The 20814-nt window shown below is 36.0% G+C and overlaps 1 protein-coding gene across 1 annotated transcript in view; it reads left to right on the top strand.

The window, feature by feature from the left end:
- COL6A5 (collagen type VI alpha 5 chain) overlaps positions 1-20814 on the top strand; it is a 105677-nt gene that overhangs the window by 71328 nt on the left and 13535 nt on the right. Inside the window, exons 35-36 of the mRNA XM_049766087.1 lie at positions 2830-2908; positions 9392-9600. Coding sequence (XP_049622044.1) covers positions 2830-2908; positions 9392-9600 — 288 coding nt within the window. The remainder of the gene's footprint in view (positions 1-2829; positions 2909-9391; positions 9601-20814) is intronic.

Raw genomic sequence — 20814 nt, forward strand, 5'->3', positions numbered from 1 at the left:
ATTACATCATTCCTTACAGTAATGTAGTGTTCCATTGTATTTATGTACCACATCTTCATGATCCATTCATCTGTGTTGGACATCTAGGTTGACTCTAGGTCTTTGCTGTTGTGCTGAGTGCTGCAATGAATCGTGGTGTGCATACATCCTTTCAGATGAATGTTTTTAAAATATTCATCTTTTATCACAAATGTTTGAGAAGTACTTTTGAGGAGCAGCAACTCTCAATTGGTGATGATTGTAACACCCCCTCCATTCATCTTCTCTGAACATTTGAAAATATTTGGAGACATTTTTGGTTGTGCCAACTGAGGGAAAGAATATTATTGTCACTTAATGGATCCAGACCAGGATGCTGCTAAGCATGCTATAATGCATAGGTTGCCATCCACAGCAAAGAATGAGCCATCTTCTAATGTCAGTAGCACTGAGCTTGAGAAATCCTGCTCAATGATTTGTTTATGATCAGAATTGAAGTTCTAGTATTCAACAAATCTCCATCTCAATCATAGTGATAATGTCTGGAGTTTGCACTTCATGGCAGAGAGAATTTTACTTTCTACAGTAATTAATATTACTGGGAATATTGTGCAAATTGTCAAAATATAAATGCATTCACTGATATAATGCACTGATTAGTAAAATTTTTAATCTTATGTATTTTCTAAAATGTAAGCAATGATTCTAATCAATTTCAATAACAACTGTTAGAACTTTTATTTTTATAGTAATTGAGAGTTCTTTTAGATGTTCACTACCCTTATGCCTCTACAAAGAATATATATATATATATATATATGATTTCTAAAACTTCTCATTTAAAATTTGACTCTTTTGAGCTACTTCTTCACTTCAAGTATTTGATATCTATTTTTGCTCCCTTGCAATATTGTCTTGGGGCCTTCTCAGATTGTTGATGAAGATATATAGTCAAAGACTGTTTAAAATAACACTGATTTTGGTTCACTCTTACTTAGCTCTTGTGGTTATGCTTAGCTAGCATACTTTGGCAATATTATAAATACTTACAATATACTTAAGAACAAACTCTGGCAAATGTATGTGAACCATGTTAATTTTTCCCAAACAAACCATACCTGCATGTGGTCATTGATACTTTTTAAAATTCATATGAGTAGTTCCTGCGTCAATCAGATTGCTCTTTTCTATTGAAATGCTTTTAAGTTATGAAAATTCCTAATACAATCAAATCAGATAATGGACCAGCATGTACTAACAAAACTTTTCAAGCTTTTTATAGTAAGTAGCACATAAAGCATATAACAGGACTACTATAAAATCCACAAGGACAGGCAATAGTTGAAAAAGGAACACTAAAAACACAATTAATTAAAAATAAAATATAGATTGGAATGCCTCCAATTGACTTTCTAGCAATATCAATATTTTATCTAAATTTTCTAAGTCTACCACAAGGAGAACCATACACAGCCACTTAAAACATTTCCAGGAAGACCTAAGAACCCAAAAGACAATGAACTCACCTACTCAGGTGAAACTGACAAGGACTGGTTTGCAGGAAACTAGATAATTAGAGGAAAAGGATATACTTACATTTCCACCAAAGACACTCCCAAAAAGAAGCTATGGATTCGTCTGTGCCATATAAGAACTCATCAAATTTAAATCCCAAAAAGATTGTGGAGTTCTCATTGTTTTAAAATACTATGAATAAACTATGTTTTTTCTCAAGCAGTTTAGCTGCATTTACTCATTTCTGTAAGCTTATTTAGGAACTTATCATTTGTTTTACTTCATTTTACTTTTTGGAACAAATAAGTTCCCAGTTAGCTGTTATTTCTCTTATTTAGTGATAATAAAAATTCTGACATTACAACAACCCTTCATTAGCAGAAAGTAACAATAGAAAAAGATTATGTGATCCCTATTCCTTTACAGCAGAGTTTATATTTTAACACAGTTATAGATTTAGAATTTAATTTTATAAAATTTTAAATTTTTACAACTCACTGGTTCATAGAAATTAAATGATTTATCTACTACCAATTTTGAGATTTTCGCTAAAGTACTTACTCCAGCTCTGTATTTTTAGTGCCAACACATTTTCTGTACCCAGATGTATAGGTATTAACAATTATATCACAAATCTTGCAATTATAAGTGAAATTGATTAGAAGACATTAGTTCATTTCAGATAAATAGAAAAACTTCTTATCTTAGAACCAAATAATTATGATTAACTATAATGCTTCTGAAGTAAGTTCATGGAATCTTGGACCATTCAATGCTCAAAATTCTTCTGTTAATTAAGGACTATAGTTTTGTGAATGAGATGAAAAAAATGATATATTTAATATTACAAAGCTTATGGCACAACATAGGGAAGCAAGGAAGCAAAGGATTACATTTAGATCAGTAAGATAAAATAATTTTAGTTATTTTTTTCTTTCTTGGAAATTATTTTTAATTGACACAGAAGCACAGGAATTACATCATGTAATAAAGTATTGCTTTATCTCTAATGTTCAATAACATAACTGTGAGTGAAAAACTTTAGAGAATAAAACTTTGCTTAGATCATGCTATTCTGAGCATAGCAACCATGTGTCTCTAAATCACAATGAACTCTTCAGTCAACAATTTGAGGAGTTTCCATAACCATAGTAATTTTTTGATTGCAAAACTCTTCTAAATTGAGTTTCAAGTCTGATTTTATTCAAGCCAAATTTTGCTAAAAATCTTTTAGTGACACTTTTTGCCTCAAGAATACTCCCATTGAAATTCTCTTTACCTCAAAAATACAATTTCTGGTTTAAAAATCTAACTAAAACTTTGCTCTCTTGATAGGAAAATTCAATCAGTACCCACCTGAAATGCTCGAGGATGACTGCAGACGCTATTCAGATAGAGGAGATTACTCTGACCTGTGAGTTAGAACGTTATTATTTTTTTTTTGTTTTTGGGCCACACCCGTTTGACGCTCAGGGGTTACTCCTGGCTATGTGCTCAGAAATCGCCCCTGGCTTGGGGGGACCATATGGGACGCCGGGGGATCGAACCGCGGTCCTTCCTTGGCTAGCGCTTGCAAGGCAGACACCTTACCTCCAGCGCCACCTACCCGGCCCCTAGAACGTTATTTTTGTTGTTTGTTTTTTGCTTTGGCTTTTGTCCTGGGGCCACACCCAGTGGCATTCAGGGGTTACTTTTGGCTCTGCACTCAGGAATCACTTCTGGCAGACTCCGGGAACTATGTGGAATGCCTAGGATAGAACCCAGGTGGATTGCATGACATGCAAGGCAAATGGCCCACCCACGGTGCTATCGATTAGACCCAGAAGTGGTTTTTGTATAAAAGTGATTGTTAACTAATTGGGAGAAGTGGAATTGGATGATGGCAGATTATTAAACTGAGGAAGCTAAAAGGTCTCTGAAGTTAAGGTGTATCCCATTTCTGAAGTTACCTATCAAGCACACTTTAAAGATTGACGTTATTATAATACCCTTATGACATCTATACTTTTGCTTTTAAATTTATTGTATATTTTTTTAGAAAATCCCATATTAAAAGTTACCCTAGAATGTAACCTCCAATTTAGGTCCACCTTTTGAAATATTGCGTCCTGGGGCCGGAGAGAAAGCATGAAGGTAAGGCATTTGCCTTGCATGCATAAGGACAGTGGTTCAAATCCCAGCATCCCATATGGTCCCCCAAGCCTGCCAGGAGCAATTTCTGAGCCTAGAGACGGGAGTGACCCCTGAGCACTGCCGGGTGTGACCCCAAAACCAAAAAAAAATTGCATCCTATTACCCCACTGTGTGAGCTAAATGCTGGCTACATAAACTCTTCTCTGTTTTGTGTGAACTGGAGACAATCCATTACCCTGTTTGTTCCAGCAAACATTAGTCATCTTTCATGGACCAGATAGAAAACAGTCTTTTCTTCAATGCCCACCTCTATTTTCAATGAACATCCATACTTCCTCTTATACCATTGTTTCTGGGAAATTGGTGACATAGGTGATTCAAACACTCATTGTAATTATGCATGAAAAAAATTTCCCTAAATTTTATAGCCTATATAACATTATAATAATTTATTTGAATAAATTATGAGCTTCAGGTTGAATGAGAGTGACCATTGGATCATTTGATTGCTAGATCCTTCTTTATATATTTTACTAAGCATGTGTCCTTAGTTATAGACTCTGAGAGCCCCAAAGTAGGCCCATAAGGAACTAATTATTTTAGACTGAAATTCAGAAAAGACATTTTTAAAACAGGCAAAATTTCCTCAGGTGCCAAATTGATAATATACCTTTCAAGTGGTGCAACTAGGTTCAACCTCTGACACCACATATAGACCCATAAATGATGCCAGGATTGATCTCTGAGCACAGAGCCAGGAGTAAGCCTTGAATATTTCTGGCTTTGACAACAACAACAACAACAGCATAATAATAATAATAATAATAATAATAATAATAAATGATAATAATAATAAATAAGGTCATCACAGTCTCCCAAAATCAAAATGGCAAGACACAGATAGAGTGTCTAAAACTCATGACATATATGTTCTTATAATGTCAGATTTGTTTTCCTTGGTATTTTAGAAACACCAACATCTTCTGAAGGCCTGTTAGCACTAATTTGCTTCTCAGAATTGAGCAAACCATAAGTTTATGGAAACCAGCTCTCACCTAACTTCTGAAAAAAATTATGTAAATCTCTACAAACAAATCTAGCTGGCATTCTTAAGCAGCTATCAAAGTATAATAAATTTATTCGTCAAACATATGACAACTTACTAATACACAGATGTAAAATACTTATGAATAAATATAATGAATCATCCCATTTACCAAAAGAGAACTCTTGAAAACTCCTATAAAACTTGCCTACATTACCCAATCTACCACAAGCTGTACATGAGGGGGAACAGTTGCACTAGCATTACAGGGTAAAGGAGAGAGATGTGGGTGCATGCTGGGAACAGGGGTGGAGGGAAGACAATATTGGCAGTGGCAATGCCCCTCACTCATTGTTACTATGTGCCTCAAATATTACTGTGAATGAATTATTAATTTACTTTGACCACAGTAAAAGTTTTTAAAAATTAGTTGCAAAAAAAACTTGCTCTACCTTAATAAAACTATGAAAAATAGAAGGCAAAGTGCATGGATGCATTTGCTTTCAGCTGTTGCTTCATTGCATGATTTCTCGCCAATTATCTCTACCTGCACTACCTAAAATTATCACCTATACTCCATATTATACAGGTCATGTACTGTATTCATTTTCCTTTACTCAGTAACATTCAATAAATAAAGTAATTGTACTGCATGCCAGTATCAAAAACCAGTTTCAAATACCACTGTAGGTACTGACGGTGTCTCTCAAGTAGTAGAACAGATGTTGCATTTGTGAGACCCTGGGTTTTGTCCTTAGAGTTGTGTGGTCCTGGTGGATATAGGTCTCCTCTCCCCCAGCAAGTTCTGCAACTAATAATTTCTGCAATTAATAACTAAATGTAAGCAGGGACAGTGAAGTTGCTGAAAGTTGCATATATAGCGTAAGAATAATTTTCTCTTTAATCGTCTAAATCAATGTGTCTCAATCTTTTTCTTCCCTTTTGACTCCCTTCCAACTGTTTCTTTCTTGTCATTTCCCTGTTCAACTGATCGACTTTGTAGGCTCATGTTGTAGCCTTCCCCATTTATATAGTTTTCACCTGTGGGCTGTTGAGATACCTGGGTTTCTAAGATCTAAGTAAAAAAACCATATGCTTAAGTAATTGTAGAAGATTTCTTTTTTTTTCCTTTTCTCTACTTTCTACTCTCTAAGGTCAATGCTTTCCCTATATTCTCTTATAGAATTCAAGAATATCTCCACTATTCTTTCTATTTTCTTTTTTTATATTTTATTTAAACACCTTGATTACATACATGATTGTATTTGGGTTTCAGTCATGTAAAGAACACCACCCATCACCAGTGCAACATTCCCATCACCAATGTCCCAAATCTCCCTCCTCCACACCCAACCCCCGCCTGTACTCTAGACAGGCTCTCCATTTCCCTCATACATTCTCATTATTAGGACAGTTCAAAATGTAGTTATTTCTCTAACTAAACTCATCACTCTTTGTGGTGAGCTTCTGAGGTGAGCTGGAACTTCCAGCTCTTTTCTCTTTTGTGTCTGAAAATTATTATTGCAAGAATGTCTTTCATTTTTTTTAAAACCCATAGATGAGTGAGACCATTCTGCATTTTCTCTCTCTCTGACTTATTTTACTCAGCATAATAGATTCCATGTATATCCATGTATAGAAAAATTTCATGATTTCATCTCTCCTGACAGCTGCATAATATTCCATTGTGCATATGTACCACAGTTTCTTTAGCCATTCGTCTGTTAAAGGGCATCTTGGTTGTTTCCAGAGTCTTACTATGGTAAATAGTGCTGCAATGAATATAGGTGTAAGGAAGGGGTTTTTGTATTGTGTTTTTGAGTTCCTAGGGTATCCTAGGAGTGGTATAGCTGGATCATATGAGAGCTCAATTTCCAGTTTTTGGAGGAATCTCCATATCGCTTTCCATAAAGGTTGAACTAGATGGCATTCCCACCAGCAGTGGATAAGAGTTCCTTTCTCTCCACATCCCCGCCAACACTGTTTATTCTCATTCTTTGTAATGTGTGCCATTCTCTGTGGTGTGAAGTGGTACCTCATAGTTGTTTTGATTTGCATCTCCCTGATGATTAGTGATGTGGAGCATTTTTTCGTGTGTCTTTTGGCCATTTGTATTTCTTCTTTGTCAAAGTGTCTGCCCATTTCTTCTCCCCATTTTTTGATGGGTATTGGGTGAATAGTTTCTCCCACTCAGTGGGTGGCTCTTGTATCCTGGGTGCTATTTCCTTTGAGGTGCAGAAGCTTCTCAGCTTAATATATTCCCATCTGTTAATTTCTGCTTTCACTTGCTTGGAGAGTGCAGTTTCCTCCTTGAATATGCCTGTAGTCTCAATGTCCTGGAGTGTTTTGCCTATGTGTTGTTCTATAAATCTTATGGTTTTGGGTCTGATATCGAGGTCTTTAATCCATTTGGATTTTACCTTTGTACATGATGTTAGCTGGGGGTCTAAGTTAAATGTTTTGCAAGTGGCTAGCCAGTTGTGCCAACACCACTTGTTGAAGAGGCTTTCTTTGCTCCATTTAGGATTTCTTGCTCCTTTATCAAAAATTAGGTGATTGTATGTCTGGGGAACATTTTCTGAGTATTCAAGCCTATTCCACTGATCTGAGGGCCTGTCCTTATTCCAATACCATGCTGTTTTGATAACTATTGCTTTGTAGTAAAGTTTAAAGTTGGGGAAAGTAATTCCTCCCATATTCTTTTTCCCAATGATTGCTTTAGCTATTCTAGGGTGTTTATTGTTCCAAACGAATTTCAAAAGTGCCTGATCCACTTCTTTGAAGAATGTCATGGGTATCTTTAGAGGGATCGCATTAAATCTGTATAATGCCTTGGGGAGTATTGCCATTTTGATGATGTTAATCCTGCCAATCCATGAGCAGGGTATGTGTTTCCATTTCCACGTGTCCTCTCTTATTTCTTGGAGCAGAGTTTTATAGTTTTCTTTGTATAGGTCCTTCACATTTTTAGTCAAGTTGATTCCAAGATATTTGAATTTGTGTGGCACTATTGTGAATGGGGTTGTTTTTTTAATGTCCATTTCTTCCTTATTACTATTGGTGTATAGAAAGGCCATTGATTTTTGTGTGTTAATTTTGTAGCCTGCCACCTTGCTATATGAGTCTATTGTTTCTAGAAGCTTTTTGGTAGAGTCTTTAGGGTTTTCTAAGTAGAGTATCATGTCATCTGCAAACAGTGAGAGCTTGACTTCTTCCTTTCCTATCTGGATTCCCTTGATATCTTTTTCTTGCCTAATCGCTATAGCAAGTACTTCCAGTGCTATGTTGAATAGGAGTGGTGAGAGAGGACAGCCTTGTTTTGTGCCAGAATTTAGAGGGAAGGCTTTTAGTTTTTCTCCATTGAGGATAATATTTGCCACTGGCTTGTGGTAGATGGCCTTAACTATATTGAGAAAGGTTCCTTCCATTTCCATCTTGCTGAGAGTTTTGATCAAGAATGGGTGTTGGACCTCATCAAATGCTTTCTCTGCATCTATTGAGATGATCATGTGATTCTTATTTTTCTTGTTGTTGATGTTAGAAGATTTCTTAAGACTCCTAAGACTATCCATATAGACATTATAGAAGGCCTTGATGTCAATGGGATGTTCTCAGAGCAGTTCTTCTCAAATTATTTCATGATGATTGATATTAATTTGAGATGTAATATGTGGCTTTTACAAATGAACTGCAGTGGCTTTTGGTATGTATTTAAGATACAAATCATATTTCATCTTTTATATTTTCATATTTCATATTTGTGGTTTGGTCAAAAATAGTATTTTACAGGTTTTGAGAGTATGGAACACATGGGTGGGAAAAGGGAGAAAGATGAGATTTTTTAATTTTATTAGTTGATGGGAGTAAGAGATATCTCAAAGTGCTAAGCATATACTTAGCATGCAGAGGCTCCAGTTTTAATCCCCAGCACTGCCTGGTCCCCAGAGCATCAGTGGGTTTAACCCTGGTGGCCCCCAACACAGTAGGACTTCACAACAGTACATCACTTGGCTGAACTGAGTATTCTCAGAACAGCTTGATAGGCACAAATAAATAAATAGTTCTCACCTTATGCTTTTTTATAAATGTATTGAATAGTAATGAGTTATTTGAATTTTATATTTTTAGCAACACATTTGGTAACCTTCTGTTAACTGACTGTATTTTTTAAAATAACTTTATTGTGACCAACATGCATTATAAATCTTTCACAGTAATATCTGAGGTACATGGTGGCATTGAATCAGGGGTATTCTCACCACTAGTGTTATCTTCCCTCCACCCCAGGTCCCAGCATCCCCCTCTTTTGCCCTCCAGACTGCTAGAATAACAGGTCCCTTCTGTGTATAGCTTGTTGAAAATTGGCTATAGATTCGGTTATTGTTGATTTTGGGTTTGTGTTTAAGTCTGATCCTTTTTAATTTCTATACAATGGTCATATGACTGGTTAACTGACTGTATTAAATTATTGAGACATTTTGTTTGCTTTCCTCAGAGTTATATAGATTCACTTAAAACTTTTTTTTTGGGGGGGGCACATCTGGTGATGCTCAGGGATTACTCCTGACTATGCATTCAGAAATTGTTCCTGGTTTGGGAGACCATTTGGGACACTAGGGGATCGAACCATGGTCTGTCCTAGGCTAGTGCAGGCAAGGCAGACAACTTATGGCTTGTGCCACTGCTCCAGCCCCTAAAACTTTCTTTCTTACCTCCTAGATTTACTCCTGAGCCGCCTGAGATTTCTTCAGGAGAGAGCAGCTTCCTTGTCCAGGAACTGAGTGCTGAAAGAGAAATGTCTTTTGTGTTAGAAGAAAATGGAAGCAACCATTTAGTTTACATTCCCAACCATGTGATAATGCCACAGGAAATGCTGATTAAGTATGAAAAAGATGAGAAGTCTGAAGAAATGGCAAGTCTCCATTCTGGTAAGGAAATGAAAAATTTTGATGGAAAATTTTAGGCCTGGATTCTCATCTTTTAGCCAGTAGAATATAAAATAAATGAAGACTTATCTCTAAAGCGACCTTTCTTAAGTGGAAGACAGTAGCCACAACTACTTGATCTTACTGAACATGAAGATTTAAATGGTGACAGATACCCACAAAGGAGATCACTGATACAAACTCTAAGACTGTCCCAGATACACTCACCAAACTTAAGATTTCTCTGGATTCTACCACAAGATGGGTGTGACATAGAAAGAGGCAATTGGAAAATATTAGAGCAAAAGAATTAAAATTACTTGTAAAAACTAGGCTGGAGTGATAGCACAGCGAGTAGAGCATTTGCCTTGCATGCAGCTTACCCAGGTTTAATCATCAGCATCCCATATGGTCCTTCGGGCACGACCAGGAATGACCCTGAGCACAGAGCCAGGAGTAACCCCTAAACCCTCCCCCATGAAAGAAAGACAACTTGTGAAAGTTGGCCTAATCTGTCCCCTTGCATTTGCAATTATATGACAAGTTATGTTACTTTTGAGATTCTCAAAAATGACAAAGCACAAACTTCTTCACCACCTCATCTCTACATTTTAATGGCAAAGCTATAGTATGGTGTATAACAACATATAAAAAACATAGCATGCATGTTGTTACCATATGAAAATTTAATTTAAAAAAAGGGTCCTGATTTTATGCCATTTATTCATAATTGAAAGTGTTCTTTCTTAGTAGCTTTCTCGAATTCAACATCATGTCTCCATATTATCCTTCTTTTTCTGATGTATAAAGATCTGAACTTCATTTTTAAAACATCTAAACTATCTTATTTTACTAAAAGCCACAAAATAGAGTAAAAAAATACTTAATGGTTAGATGAAAAAGTAAGAATTAAAAACAAGATTATGCAGAACCAGAGAAATAGGACAGGAAGTGAAACAATTGTCTTGCATGCAGCTACAACAGGCTATGATCCTGGTTCAAGTTCTCTGGCACCACATATGATACCCTGAACACTGCCAAGGTCACTCCTAAGCATAGAACTAGGAATAGCCCCTGGGTGCAGCTAGGTGAGTCTCCTCCCCACCCCCCGCAAATGGGAGAAATAATGTGATAAAACAGAATGTATGTAAATCACAAAGTATTTACGTATGTATACTTTTTTAGTGAAGACAATTTTGTTGTCTTAACAACAAAAGAAAGAAATAAGAGAACTTCTTGTGAATGGGTCTGTTTAATTCAAGATGTTTGCTTAATTACATGGGAATTGTGACAACTGAGATACAGGAATTTTTATTTGTTTTAGAAAAAAGAAAAATCAAAGAAGTTTTCAAGGAATGTTTGGCTACCAAACTGCTGTGTCAGTTTTGTTAGAAATAAACATTCTCTCTGGGACAAGCAGTAGGGCAGCAATACTAGCCAGAGACAGTGACAATTCTGAGACCCGTGGCCTTCTATATGGTGAACAACACAGTCCTAGAGACAATGGGGTTTTCTTCAAGGCTCCCCACCAACATAGGTCTCTGGAGGGTGGCATCAGGTTTTACTTGGTGACAACGAAAACAAAAAAAAATAAACATTCTAAAGTCTAATTATTGAGGGGCCAGAGAGATAGCACCGTGGTAGGACGTCTGCCTTGTATGTAGCAATTCAGGACAGGACCTTGGTTTGATCCCCCGTGTCCCATATGGTCCCTGAGCAGGGGCCATTTCTAAGCACAGGGCCAGGAATAAGCCCTGAGCATCACCGGGTGTGCCCCCCAAATTAAAGTCTAATAATTGAGAAGAATAAATTGTTTTAGGACAGATAGTAAGAGTAGGTAGTTAAAACAATCAACTATATTCTGTCATGTAATGCTCACTGTTCAGTAAAAAGTGAAAATATTTTACTTTGAATTTTCAGTTGTCTGGGAATCAAGATAGTCATAGGTAATTTGATTTAAGAAAGAATAGTGTCTGGTTTTAGTAGGAAAATTTAAGCTGGTAGTTCCCCCCATCACACCCAATTTCTCCTGCAACAAATTGAAGTGTGCTGGCAGGTCTATGAAAGATTTTCAGAATGTCAGAGCCTGAAAATAGAGATTACTCTCAGACCTAATGGTAATATATATTTTTTATTCTTTAAAATAAATCTGAGCCTCAGAGTATAAGTGTTGTCTAGGGACTTTATGCTAGTCATTTTTGAAAATAAAATCATTAGCCACTTGCCCAAGTTTGCTGAGAACTTTGTATTGAATGTGCTCTCCTGGAGAGTGAATGTGGTTTGGATATCTGTCTGTCATTAAGAGCTTAGTTTTGATAAGTTCCAGATGTACTGCACAAATAAAAAGGTTGAAACAGGGACCAGAGTAATAGCACAGTGGTAGGGCATTGGCCTTGCATGCGGCCAACCCAGGACAGACCCAGGTTCGATTCTCAGCATCCCATATGGTCCCTCAAAACTGTCAAGGGCAATTTCTGAGCGCAGAGCCAGGAGTAACCTCTGAGCATGGCCAAGTGTGGCCCAAAACCAAAAACAAATAAAAATGGTTGAAACCATCCACAAACATCTCCATCTTCTGTGCTGTTTCTCATCGGTGCCTCCATCAGTCTCGGAATTGATGGCTGGTTTTTCTGCACTTAACCTGAAATTTAGAAATTGACCAATCCAGGAATTAGAGATTTCTAGAGCCCTGTGAAATGGTAAAAGTTGGATGTCCCTCTCTTTCACAAGAAGCAGAAATACTGCCCTCTAGTTGTAATGTTCCATCTGCTTCTTCCTATCTGCACAAGACTTCCAGCTTCATCTCTACTCCTGTGACCTATCCTGGTTCTCCCTTACAAAGGCTCAAGAACAATCTCTGTTGGAATTTCTTTTTTTTTTTTTTTTTTTTTTTTTTGGTTTTTGGGCCACACCCGGTAACGCTCAGGGGTTACTTCTGGCTATGTGCTCAGAAGTTGCTCCTGGCTTGGGGAACCATATGGGACACCGGGGGATCGAACCGCGGTCCGTCCAAGGCTGGCGCAGGCAAGGCAGGCACCTTACCTTTAGCGCCACCGCCCGGCCATTGTTTCTCAGCAGAGATTCCTCAAGCACTTCTCAAAAACACTGCTTCACAATTAGAAATGCCAATGGTGAGGGAGATGTTGCCATCTTTTTGTTGTTTTTGTTTTGGGATCTCTCCTGGTGGTGCTCAAGGCTCTGTGTTCAAGAATCACTCCTAGTGGACCATATGGAATGCTAGTATCAAACTTACGTCAGCCATGTGCAAGGCAAGACCTACCCACTGTACTATCACTCCAGCCCCTATTGTCATCTTTAAGGCCATTCTAGGTCATTTATTTTTTTGTCCTCAAGTTTACAATCAAGTAACCCAATTATACATAATGGGTTCTTAGTCAAAACCCAGATTTTTAGCATTCATCTGACTTACTGAGTCAAATCTATGAAAATGGGGCCCAGAAATTGAGTTTTAATAGTAGTATATTGTGTCTGTCATGGACTAAAATTTAAGAGCCACTGCATCATCCACCACATTCTACCACAGAGCCATATTTACTCTGTTTCCTCAATGGAGCAGGAAGAAGTGAGGAATCTAGTATCACAAAAAAAGAAAATGACAACTCTTGTTTTCAAAGGATTTAATATACATTGGGTCATAATTTTATTTTATTTAAGAACACTAAGCATCCCTCTATCCAACATCTATGTAGCAAAATACATCGTTTAAAGATCTAAATAGATATTATCTTGCATTTTGAATAATAGGTCTGCAATATTTTTCAAATCCTGGGAAATCTAGTCCATCCTAATTACTTTTCAGTGAAATACTGATGAAAAAATTATAATTAAATGTGCCACTATTGATCCAGGTCAACCCTAGATCATTTTCATCAAAGCTTCTATTTTAACCAATAATTTTATAATGAGTTCTCTCTCAAGGTTAAAGAAAGATAATGTATAATTTGTAATGAAGGTTAAATATCTACCCCACACTACCTCAGAATCAATTCTAGATCATAACAAAAAAAACTTTAATGTTATTTTCATTGACAAAATAGAAGCAACATGTCCTTTTTCTAATTAGATTGGAATTTTACTCAAGAGAATTTTCAGATACTTTGGCATTTTTATTCTAATTCATTCTAGCTCAGTCTACAAATCAGCTGTTTTTTTTTAAATAAATACATCCTTGACTTTGAATTAGTCATAGAGTATTAGAGCAATAAATTTATTTAGTGATAGCCTCTTGCAAATTTACCTGAGGGAATTGCATTCTATTCTATTCTGTGGGACATTTTGGAGGCTCTGGAGATGGTTTCTTATGGTCACAACTGGAGAGAGTTATTGAAATCCAGTGTGTAAAAGCATAGTGCTGCTCATCATCTTAAAGTTCCCAGAACAGCCCCTCATGAAAGCAATTATCCAATTAAAACTTTCAATAGTGACAGAATTCCTACTTTAGGAAGAAATCATGCTTCCAAGACTCTAAATCAGAAGGTTCAGAATAGAAATCATGATTTTTATACCCTGTCTGCTGTTCTTTCTGGTCTCTTTCACCTGTAAGAGAAGTTTATAGGGGCTGGAGCAATAGCATAGCAGGGAAGATGCTTGCCTTGCATGCAACCAACCCAGATTCGATCCTTGGCATCCCATATGGTCCCCAAAACACCACCAGAAATGATTCTTGAGTTCAGAGCAGGAGTAACCTCTGAGCATTGCTGGATGTGACCCAAAACAAAACAAAACAAAAAAGTAGGTTTATATAGTTTTATTCAAATACATATCCCGATTTGAACAGAAATATATTATAACATTTCTATAGTGCTTTATGTTTCATATTTTTTTTTCTAAATGGGCTTATAATGTTCCTTTTGGTTAATACGGTAACTTAATATTTACCTCTGATTGGATAGTTAGTTTCTCATTTTTCCCTCCAAGTACTAGGTTGATTGGTTGATTGGCAGATAGATACTTCTGTTACATTTAAATCTTACTGGAATTAAATAAAGCAGGATGACTTCTGAAAAGCCTATGGAACTAGAAAAATGCCTTACTTGCATATTTGTACACATTTTGAAGAGAAATTCATTAGTAGAATCTGTGTCATTAGTAGAATCTGAATGCAGTGACGTTTCATGAACTCTTTAGTTAAAACCAACTATGTTGATACTTTGACAAAGTGATGGTAGAGATGGTAGTGGAAGTAATAATGGAGTTTGCTATCTCTAGTGTAACTATTTGATTGCTGTTTTTAGTTAAACCATGAGCTAGTCTCTTTGAGGAACTTAATGGGGTTTAAAAATTAGATCTGAAAGCCAGAGCCAGAGCACAGAGAAGAGGGCACTTACTTTGCATGCTGCTCTCCCGTGTTCAATCCCCAGCATCCCATATGGTCCATTGATCTCTGCCAGGAGTGATTCTTAAGTGCAGAGCCAGGAGTAACCCCTGAGCACACTAGGCCTGGTCCAAAAAAACCTAAACAAAAAAAAAGTAGATATGAACTTTTGTCTCTTTTATGTTTTGTTTTGTTTTGTTTTGTTTTGGGGCCACAACTGGTGACGTTCAGGGGTTACGCCTGGCTCAGAAATCGCTTCTGGCTAGGGGGACCATATGGGACGCCAGGGATCTAACCAGGTTCGTCCTGGATCGGATTCGTGCAATGCAAATGCCCAACTGCTGTGCTATCACTCTGGCCCCTGGACTTTGTCTCTTAATAAAATATACAAACAATATATTTTGTGTGTTACCTAAAATTTTCTAATACAGATAAGAAAATATTCAGTTCAAAAACAAGTTCAGATTAAAGGTTTTGAGTATCAACATCCATTGTACAGTTCTCAAATAAGTGTCCTTCTCAATTGATGATTGGACAACTACAGAAGTTCCTGCTAATAAGGTATAAAAATGTGCTGGAATTAAATAAAGCAGGATGACTTCTGAAAGGCCTATGGAACTAGAAAAATGCCTTACTTGCATATCTGTACACATTTTGAAGAGAATGCTGGGCACTTTATAGACATGATTTTATTTAATTTTGACCACAGATATGTTAATAGCTATTACACCTTACAGATGAGATGTGTAGTAATACACACATTTAGAACCTCAATAAAGTTACATATCTTGTATCAGATTCAAGACTTATATCTATACCTATCTGTAAAAATATTTTGCAGTCTTAACTTTGCATGCCAGTTTTGCTTATTAGTTGAACTGACTGCATTTAGATAAGGAAATATATCCATTTGGCATATTGAAGAGTAAGTTAAATTATATCATCATTTGAGAGAATTATATTTTAAATAATTTTGGTGGTATAATTCTGTTTTTAAATTTTAACTTCAATTAAGAAATTTCATTAAACTTAGCTCTGTGGACTAACTATAATTCTGTTGTCTTAAGTAACTTGTTATTCCCTTACTGTGTATATTTAGATTCTACATCTGGAAGAGATAATTTTATATCTGTCCCTTCTGATATGATTCATTTAATTCAGCACGATACCTCTATTCCATTCACATAGCAGCAAAAAAAAAGAGAAAGAAAGAAGAAAGAAAGAAAGAAAGAAAGAAAGAAAGAAAGAAAGAAAGAAAGAAAGAAAGAAAGAAAGAAAGAAAGAAAGAAAGAAAGAAAGAAAGAAAGAAAGAAAGAAAGAAAGAAAGAAAGAAAGAAAGAAAGAAAGAAAGAAAGAAAGAAAGAAAGAGAGAAAGAAAGAAAGAGAGAAAGAGAAAAAAAGAAAGAAATTTCTTATTTAGAGAACTATCCAAAGGTCAGAACACAATAGCTTCATGAAAACCAAAGTGCCAGACCCTGGAGCTTTGAAGATAAATAATTCCTAAGGCATGCTTCATTTTGTCTTTATGTTCTTACCTTCTGTTTAGAAATATTAAGTAGATAGCAAGAGTAAGTTTTTTTTCTCTTAGTTTTTGGGTCACATCATACTGTGCTAATGTCTACCTCCTAGATCTTCTTCACTCAGGCTTCAAAAGGAGCTCATGGGATACCAAGGATCTAAGAAACATTGAGCATGTACTAGGCTTACCTCACCCATTGTACAAAAATGAGAATGAGTCTTAATGGGCTAAATCCCATCTATAACTGTCTAGGCAGGAAAACCACTCATTCTGTGGAAAAAGCTGGACCTGTTTCAGGACAATCATGCTTACTTGCTCAGGTAAATGGGGAAAGTAGACTTCTTACAAAAGAGAATGCTACATGTGTCCCCCTTTCCTTTTGCTCTGAAATCAGTAGTGCATGATAGAACCCACACTCTTTAGTGTGACCAATGACCTCATAGAGAGGAGGAAGTACAGATCTGAATCAATTGGATTGAATGGAGAGGAGGAATATGGAATATCAACAACTCCTCCATCTAAGGTGTTTCTCATTCCTGAGATCACTTTTACACTTGTACAACTGTGTTTATTTTATGTTACACTAACATAAGTTCACTTGGATTTTCTTAGGAAAAAATGGTTTTTGTTCACTTTCCCTTCCTTTTTTTTGTGTTACAATGACCCAAGATCATACACACTTGATAGCATGTGCTTCCACTCTTGGTTGTGGTACTTCCCAGAATATACACACCCTTGTTTTTGTACACTTTTTAGTTGCTGTGCCACTTGGTTGTTGTGGTTGCACACACATGCCTTGCAGTACCACTCAGATCACACATGTAATTGGGATGCTCACCAGGGGTCACACACCTCAAATAGCAGTGCTCAAACATGACTAATTACGATGCACCAGAAATTGCACACCTTGTAGGACTGAAGTACCAACATCCCTTTAGATCATGCTCATTCCTGCAAGCCAGGTGCTCTGCACTGAGTTATCCTCTGGCCTCTCTTAAAAATCTTTGTTGTAAGGGCAGAGTGACAGCACAGCTGCTAGGTTTGATTCCCGGCATCCCATTTGATCTGCCAAACATTGCCAGGAATGACCCCTGAAGGAAGAGCAAGGAGTAACCCCAAGCACCCAGGTGAGCCATAAGACAAATAAGCAAGAAACTTTGTTATGGAAATTGAAAAATAAAATATCATGGGCAAGATTTTCAGATGTCTTGAGATTTCTTTATGTGTTTGCTTTATTTTAATATTATATTTGTGGAATATATTTAATATTATATTTGTGGAATACATAAGGCATACCAGAAACTATGTAAATTTTAATTCTTTCAAAAACTTTATATGGTTGCTTTCTATACTTATCATTTTGTAAATATTAACTGAGACACCAATGACTCATTGCTAGACCATTGGTAGCAAGTAATAAAGACAATCATTAAGCTCCCAGGATTCTGTTCACTGCCACTGTTCTAGAATACCTATAGAAGAAACCATGCAAGTTTTATTTGAGTCATGTAATTAAACCTGCTATGAGAAGAATATGTTCTCGATGGCTTCAGTAAAAAAGAATGACCAAGACTAAAAAAGATTCTCAATCTTCACATCAGGTGCCAAGACTTTAGTGAGATAATTTATCCGTCCCTTGCTATTGATGCCCTATATATGAATATGGTGGCCAATGAATATGAATATTTGGTGACCAATACTTTTACAGGAGTAACACAGATCGAGTACTTGCAAAATGTCCAAATTTTACCTCTACTGCTTATATGATGTCATTTCTTATTTAGACCATTTATACTCTTCAAACCTAATTTTGCTCATCTGTAAAATGGGAACAATAAGAATTTCTTCCTCATAGCTCTGCAAGGGAATTAAATGAGAGAATGCATGTGTAGAGCTACACACAAAACCAGCTGCAAGCTGAGCACTCAAATGTTCTGAAGAAAGCATTACCAATCTCATGGGAAGTCTCATGTAAATGTTAACTTGAAAAATATCTACTACAGTGTATGAGGACAGAAATTTATACAAAATGTAGCTTCAATGGTATGTGTGACTCGTCTATGGAGTAAATGTGCCTCATTGGACCCTGGACAAATCCTACAGCTGGCCAAGAATGATTGGTGCATCTCTTGAGATTTCCACAAATCTCATAAAAGGCAACTCAGCTACTTTGCAACATACTGAATGAATCCCAGCTCAAATAACTCAACTCTTGGAACTTTTCTCCCTAAATTTTCTTTCTAATCTCATTCTTTCCCAAGTAACTGACACTCAGTTTGAATTGTGTTTTGAATCTTGGCTAAAGTGGGGCTACTCTCAGGGGATACTACTTCCCTGGAAATCTCTCGTGGTCCCTCATTCCTTCCTGGCCTCATCCCTAATAAAGTACCACAACCCTTCTGCCTCTGCCATTCTGAGGAAATTCTTTCATGGAGTTGAAGACGGAAAGTTGGCTTAGTGAAATTCCCAGAAAATATACAGCATTGCTATGAGCTATGATCATGTTTTAGCCATAATTCCGCCAGATTTTCTTGAAAGAAAATATTTCTGAAGACCTAGTGTCCCAAATGAAAAATGAGCATAAACATAAAATAATCACACCTTATGTTGATTAAATTTTAGTGCTTTCTAGCCACAAAAATCACATTAGCTTCTTTGATTCTCATGATCATTCTATATGTAACTAGATTTTTAGAGATTTATTTATAGATGGAATATACTTCTTTACAAAATATTTTTGCTCAGTATTTTGAAAAAGAAGATTTTGCTCATTTATAGAGAGAAAACTGAAAAACTCACTAACATGTTGCCAATTTTCCTTTCTTGTCAGACTCTTATGAAATGCATTTCCCTGTTAAAACATATTGATTGACTGCGTTAAAGAAACTAAAAAATTATAGTAAGATAGCAGAGGCCCTGGGATAGAGTAGGTTAGTTATTAGCTCTATGTTTTGAAATTTCATAAATGTCCCTTAATAAATCTTTACAGCTCATAACACAATGCTAAAAAAACCTTGAAGTATTTTTATGGTTTTGTCATAGTGTTATAGTACATCATATCCTGACCACAACAAAGAAAATACAAAATATGTATTTTTATTTGCATTTCTTGTTTCATATTAGAAGTTGAATCCAGGAACTTAATCTTGAATAAAAATTCAAAGAGTTTGAAAGTAGATTCTTGGTGGTAAATAGAAGTCTCACCAATTTCAAATTTGCTGTGAAGTACAAAATCCAGTTTCTACAAATGTATTGATAAATAATCTGATATCTGAAACTTTTAGTGAAAGTGTTTTAAATCACAGTGCTTTAATAAAAAAATATACCTACTGAATAAAACAGAAGTAAACTAAAAATGTGTAGCAGAAAGATCTTTTAAAATGCTCAAGGATTTGAAAACTGAATAAAGCACTCCTAAATAACTCACCATCAAAGGGAAAGACCACAGGGAAATTAGAAAGTATTCTGAAATGAATGTAAATGTTACATAAAATCACAAAATTTGTGAAATTCCGAGAACACAGCTTGATCAACTATAATATTAAATGCTTATTTTAATTTTAATAATAATGTAAGATTTAAAATAAATACTGAGTATACTCTTGGTGACTCACATCATCTCTAGGCCTGATCAATTCTGTACCACATAGCTAAATTAGAGTAAGTTAAACCTAAGAAAAGTTGGGGGAAATAAAATCATAAATGTTGAGAAACTCAATAAGATGAAAAAATGAAATTCTACTTCTCTGAGAAGGTGATTGAGAAGTAAATTGATAAGCCTATTATCAAACTTACCAGGAAAACATTTCAGGAATTAGAGAGATAACCTCCTTTACAACCTTTAAAAAATATATCATATTGGTCACAATAAAAATTTAAAAAAATAGGAAAACATTCTGAGTAAAATTTGCCTATAAATTAGGTTATGTGAATTTGACAAATTCTTGAAATGTACAAATTATCAAAAGTCACCAGGAAGTAATCTAGATAGCCCTAAACCTTTTAAAGAAAGTGAAATTATAGTCCATATCATTCTGTAATGATACTTAGCTTCAAGATCACAGAAACAGTACAGCATGTAAGGCACTTACTACTGTCATGTAACTGTCCAGCGTTCAATCCTTTACCCCAAACCTGCCAAGAGTGATCCCTAAGCACAGAGCTTTCCACAATGTCCACCCCCTCAAATAAAGAAAAATCAGATCCAGGCGACTTTCTTGGTAAATGCCACAAAAATAATACTTGTAAGCAAACTCATAAAACTGAAGAGGAAGAATACATCTTGACTCATTCTTTGAGTCACATTGCCTTGATATTAAGACCAAAATTCTATGGAAAGGAAACTATAGACAGGCACTCTTTG

This window comes from Suncus etruscus, chromosome 20 (assembly GCF_024139225.1).
Source record: "Suncus etruscus isolate mSunEtr1 chromosome 20, mSunEtr1.pri.cur, whole genome shotgun sequence".
Lineage (NCBI taxonomy): Eukaryota > Metazoa > Chordata > Mammalia > Eulipotyphla > Soricidae > Suncus > Suncus etruscus.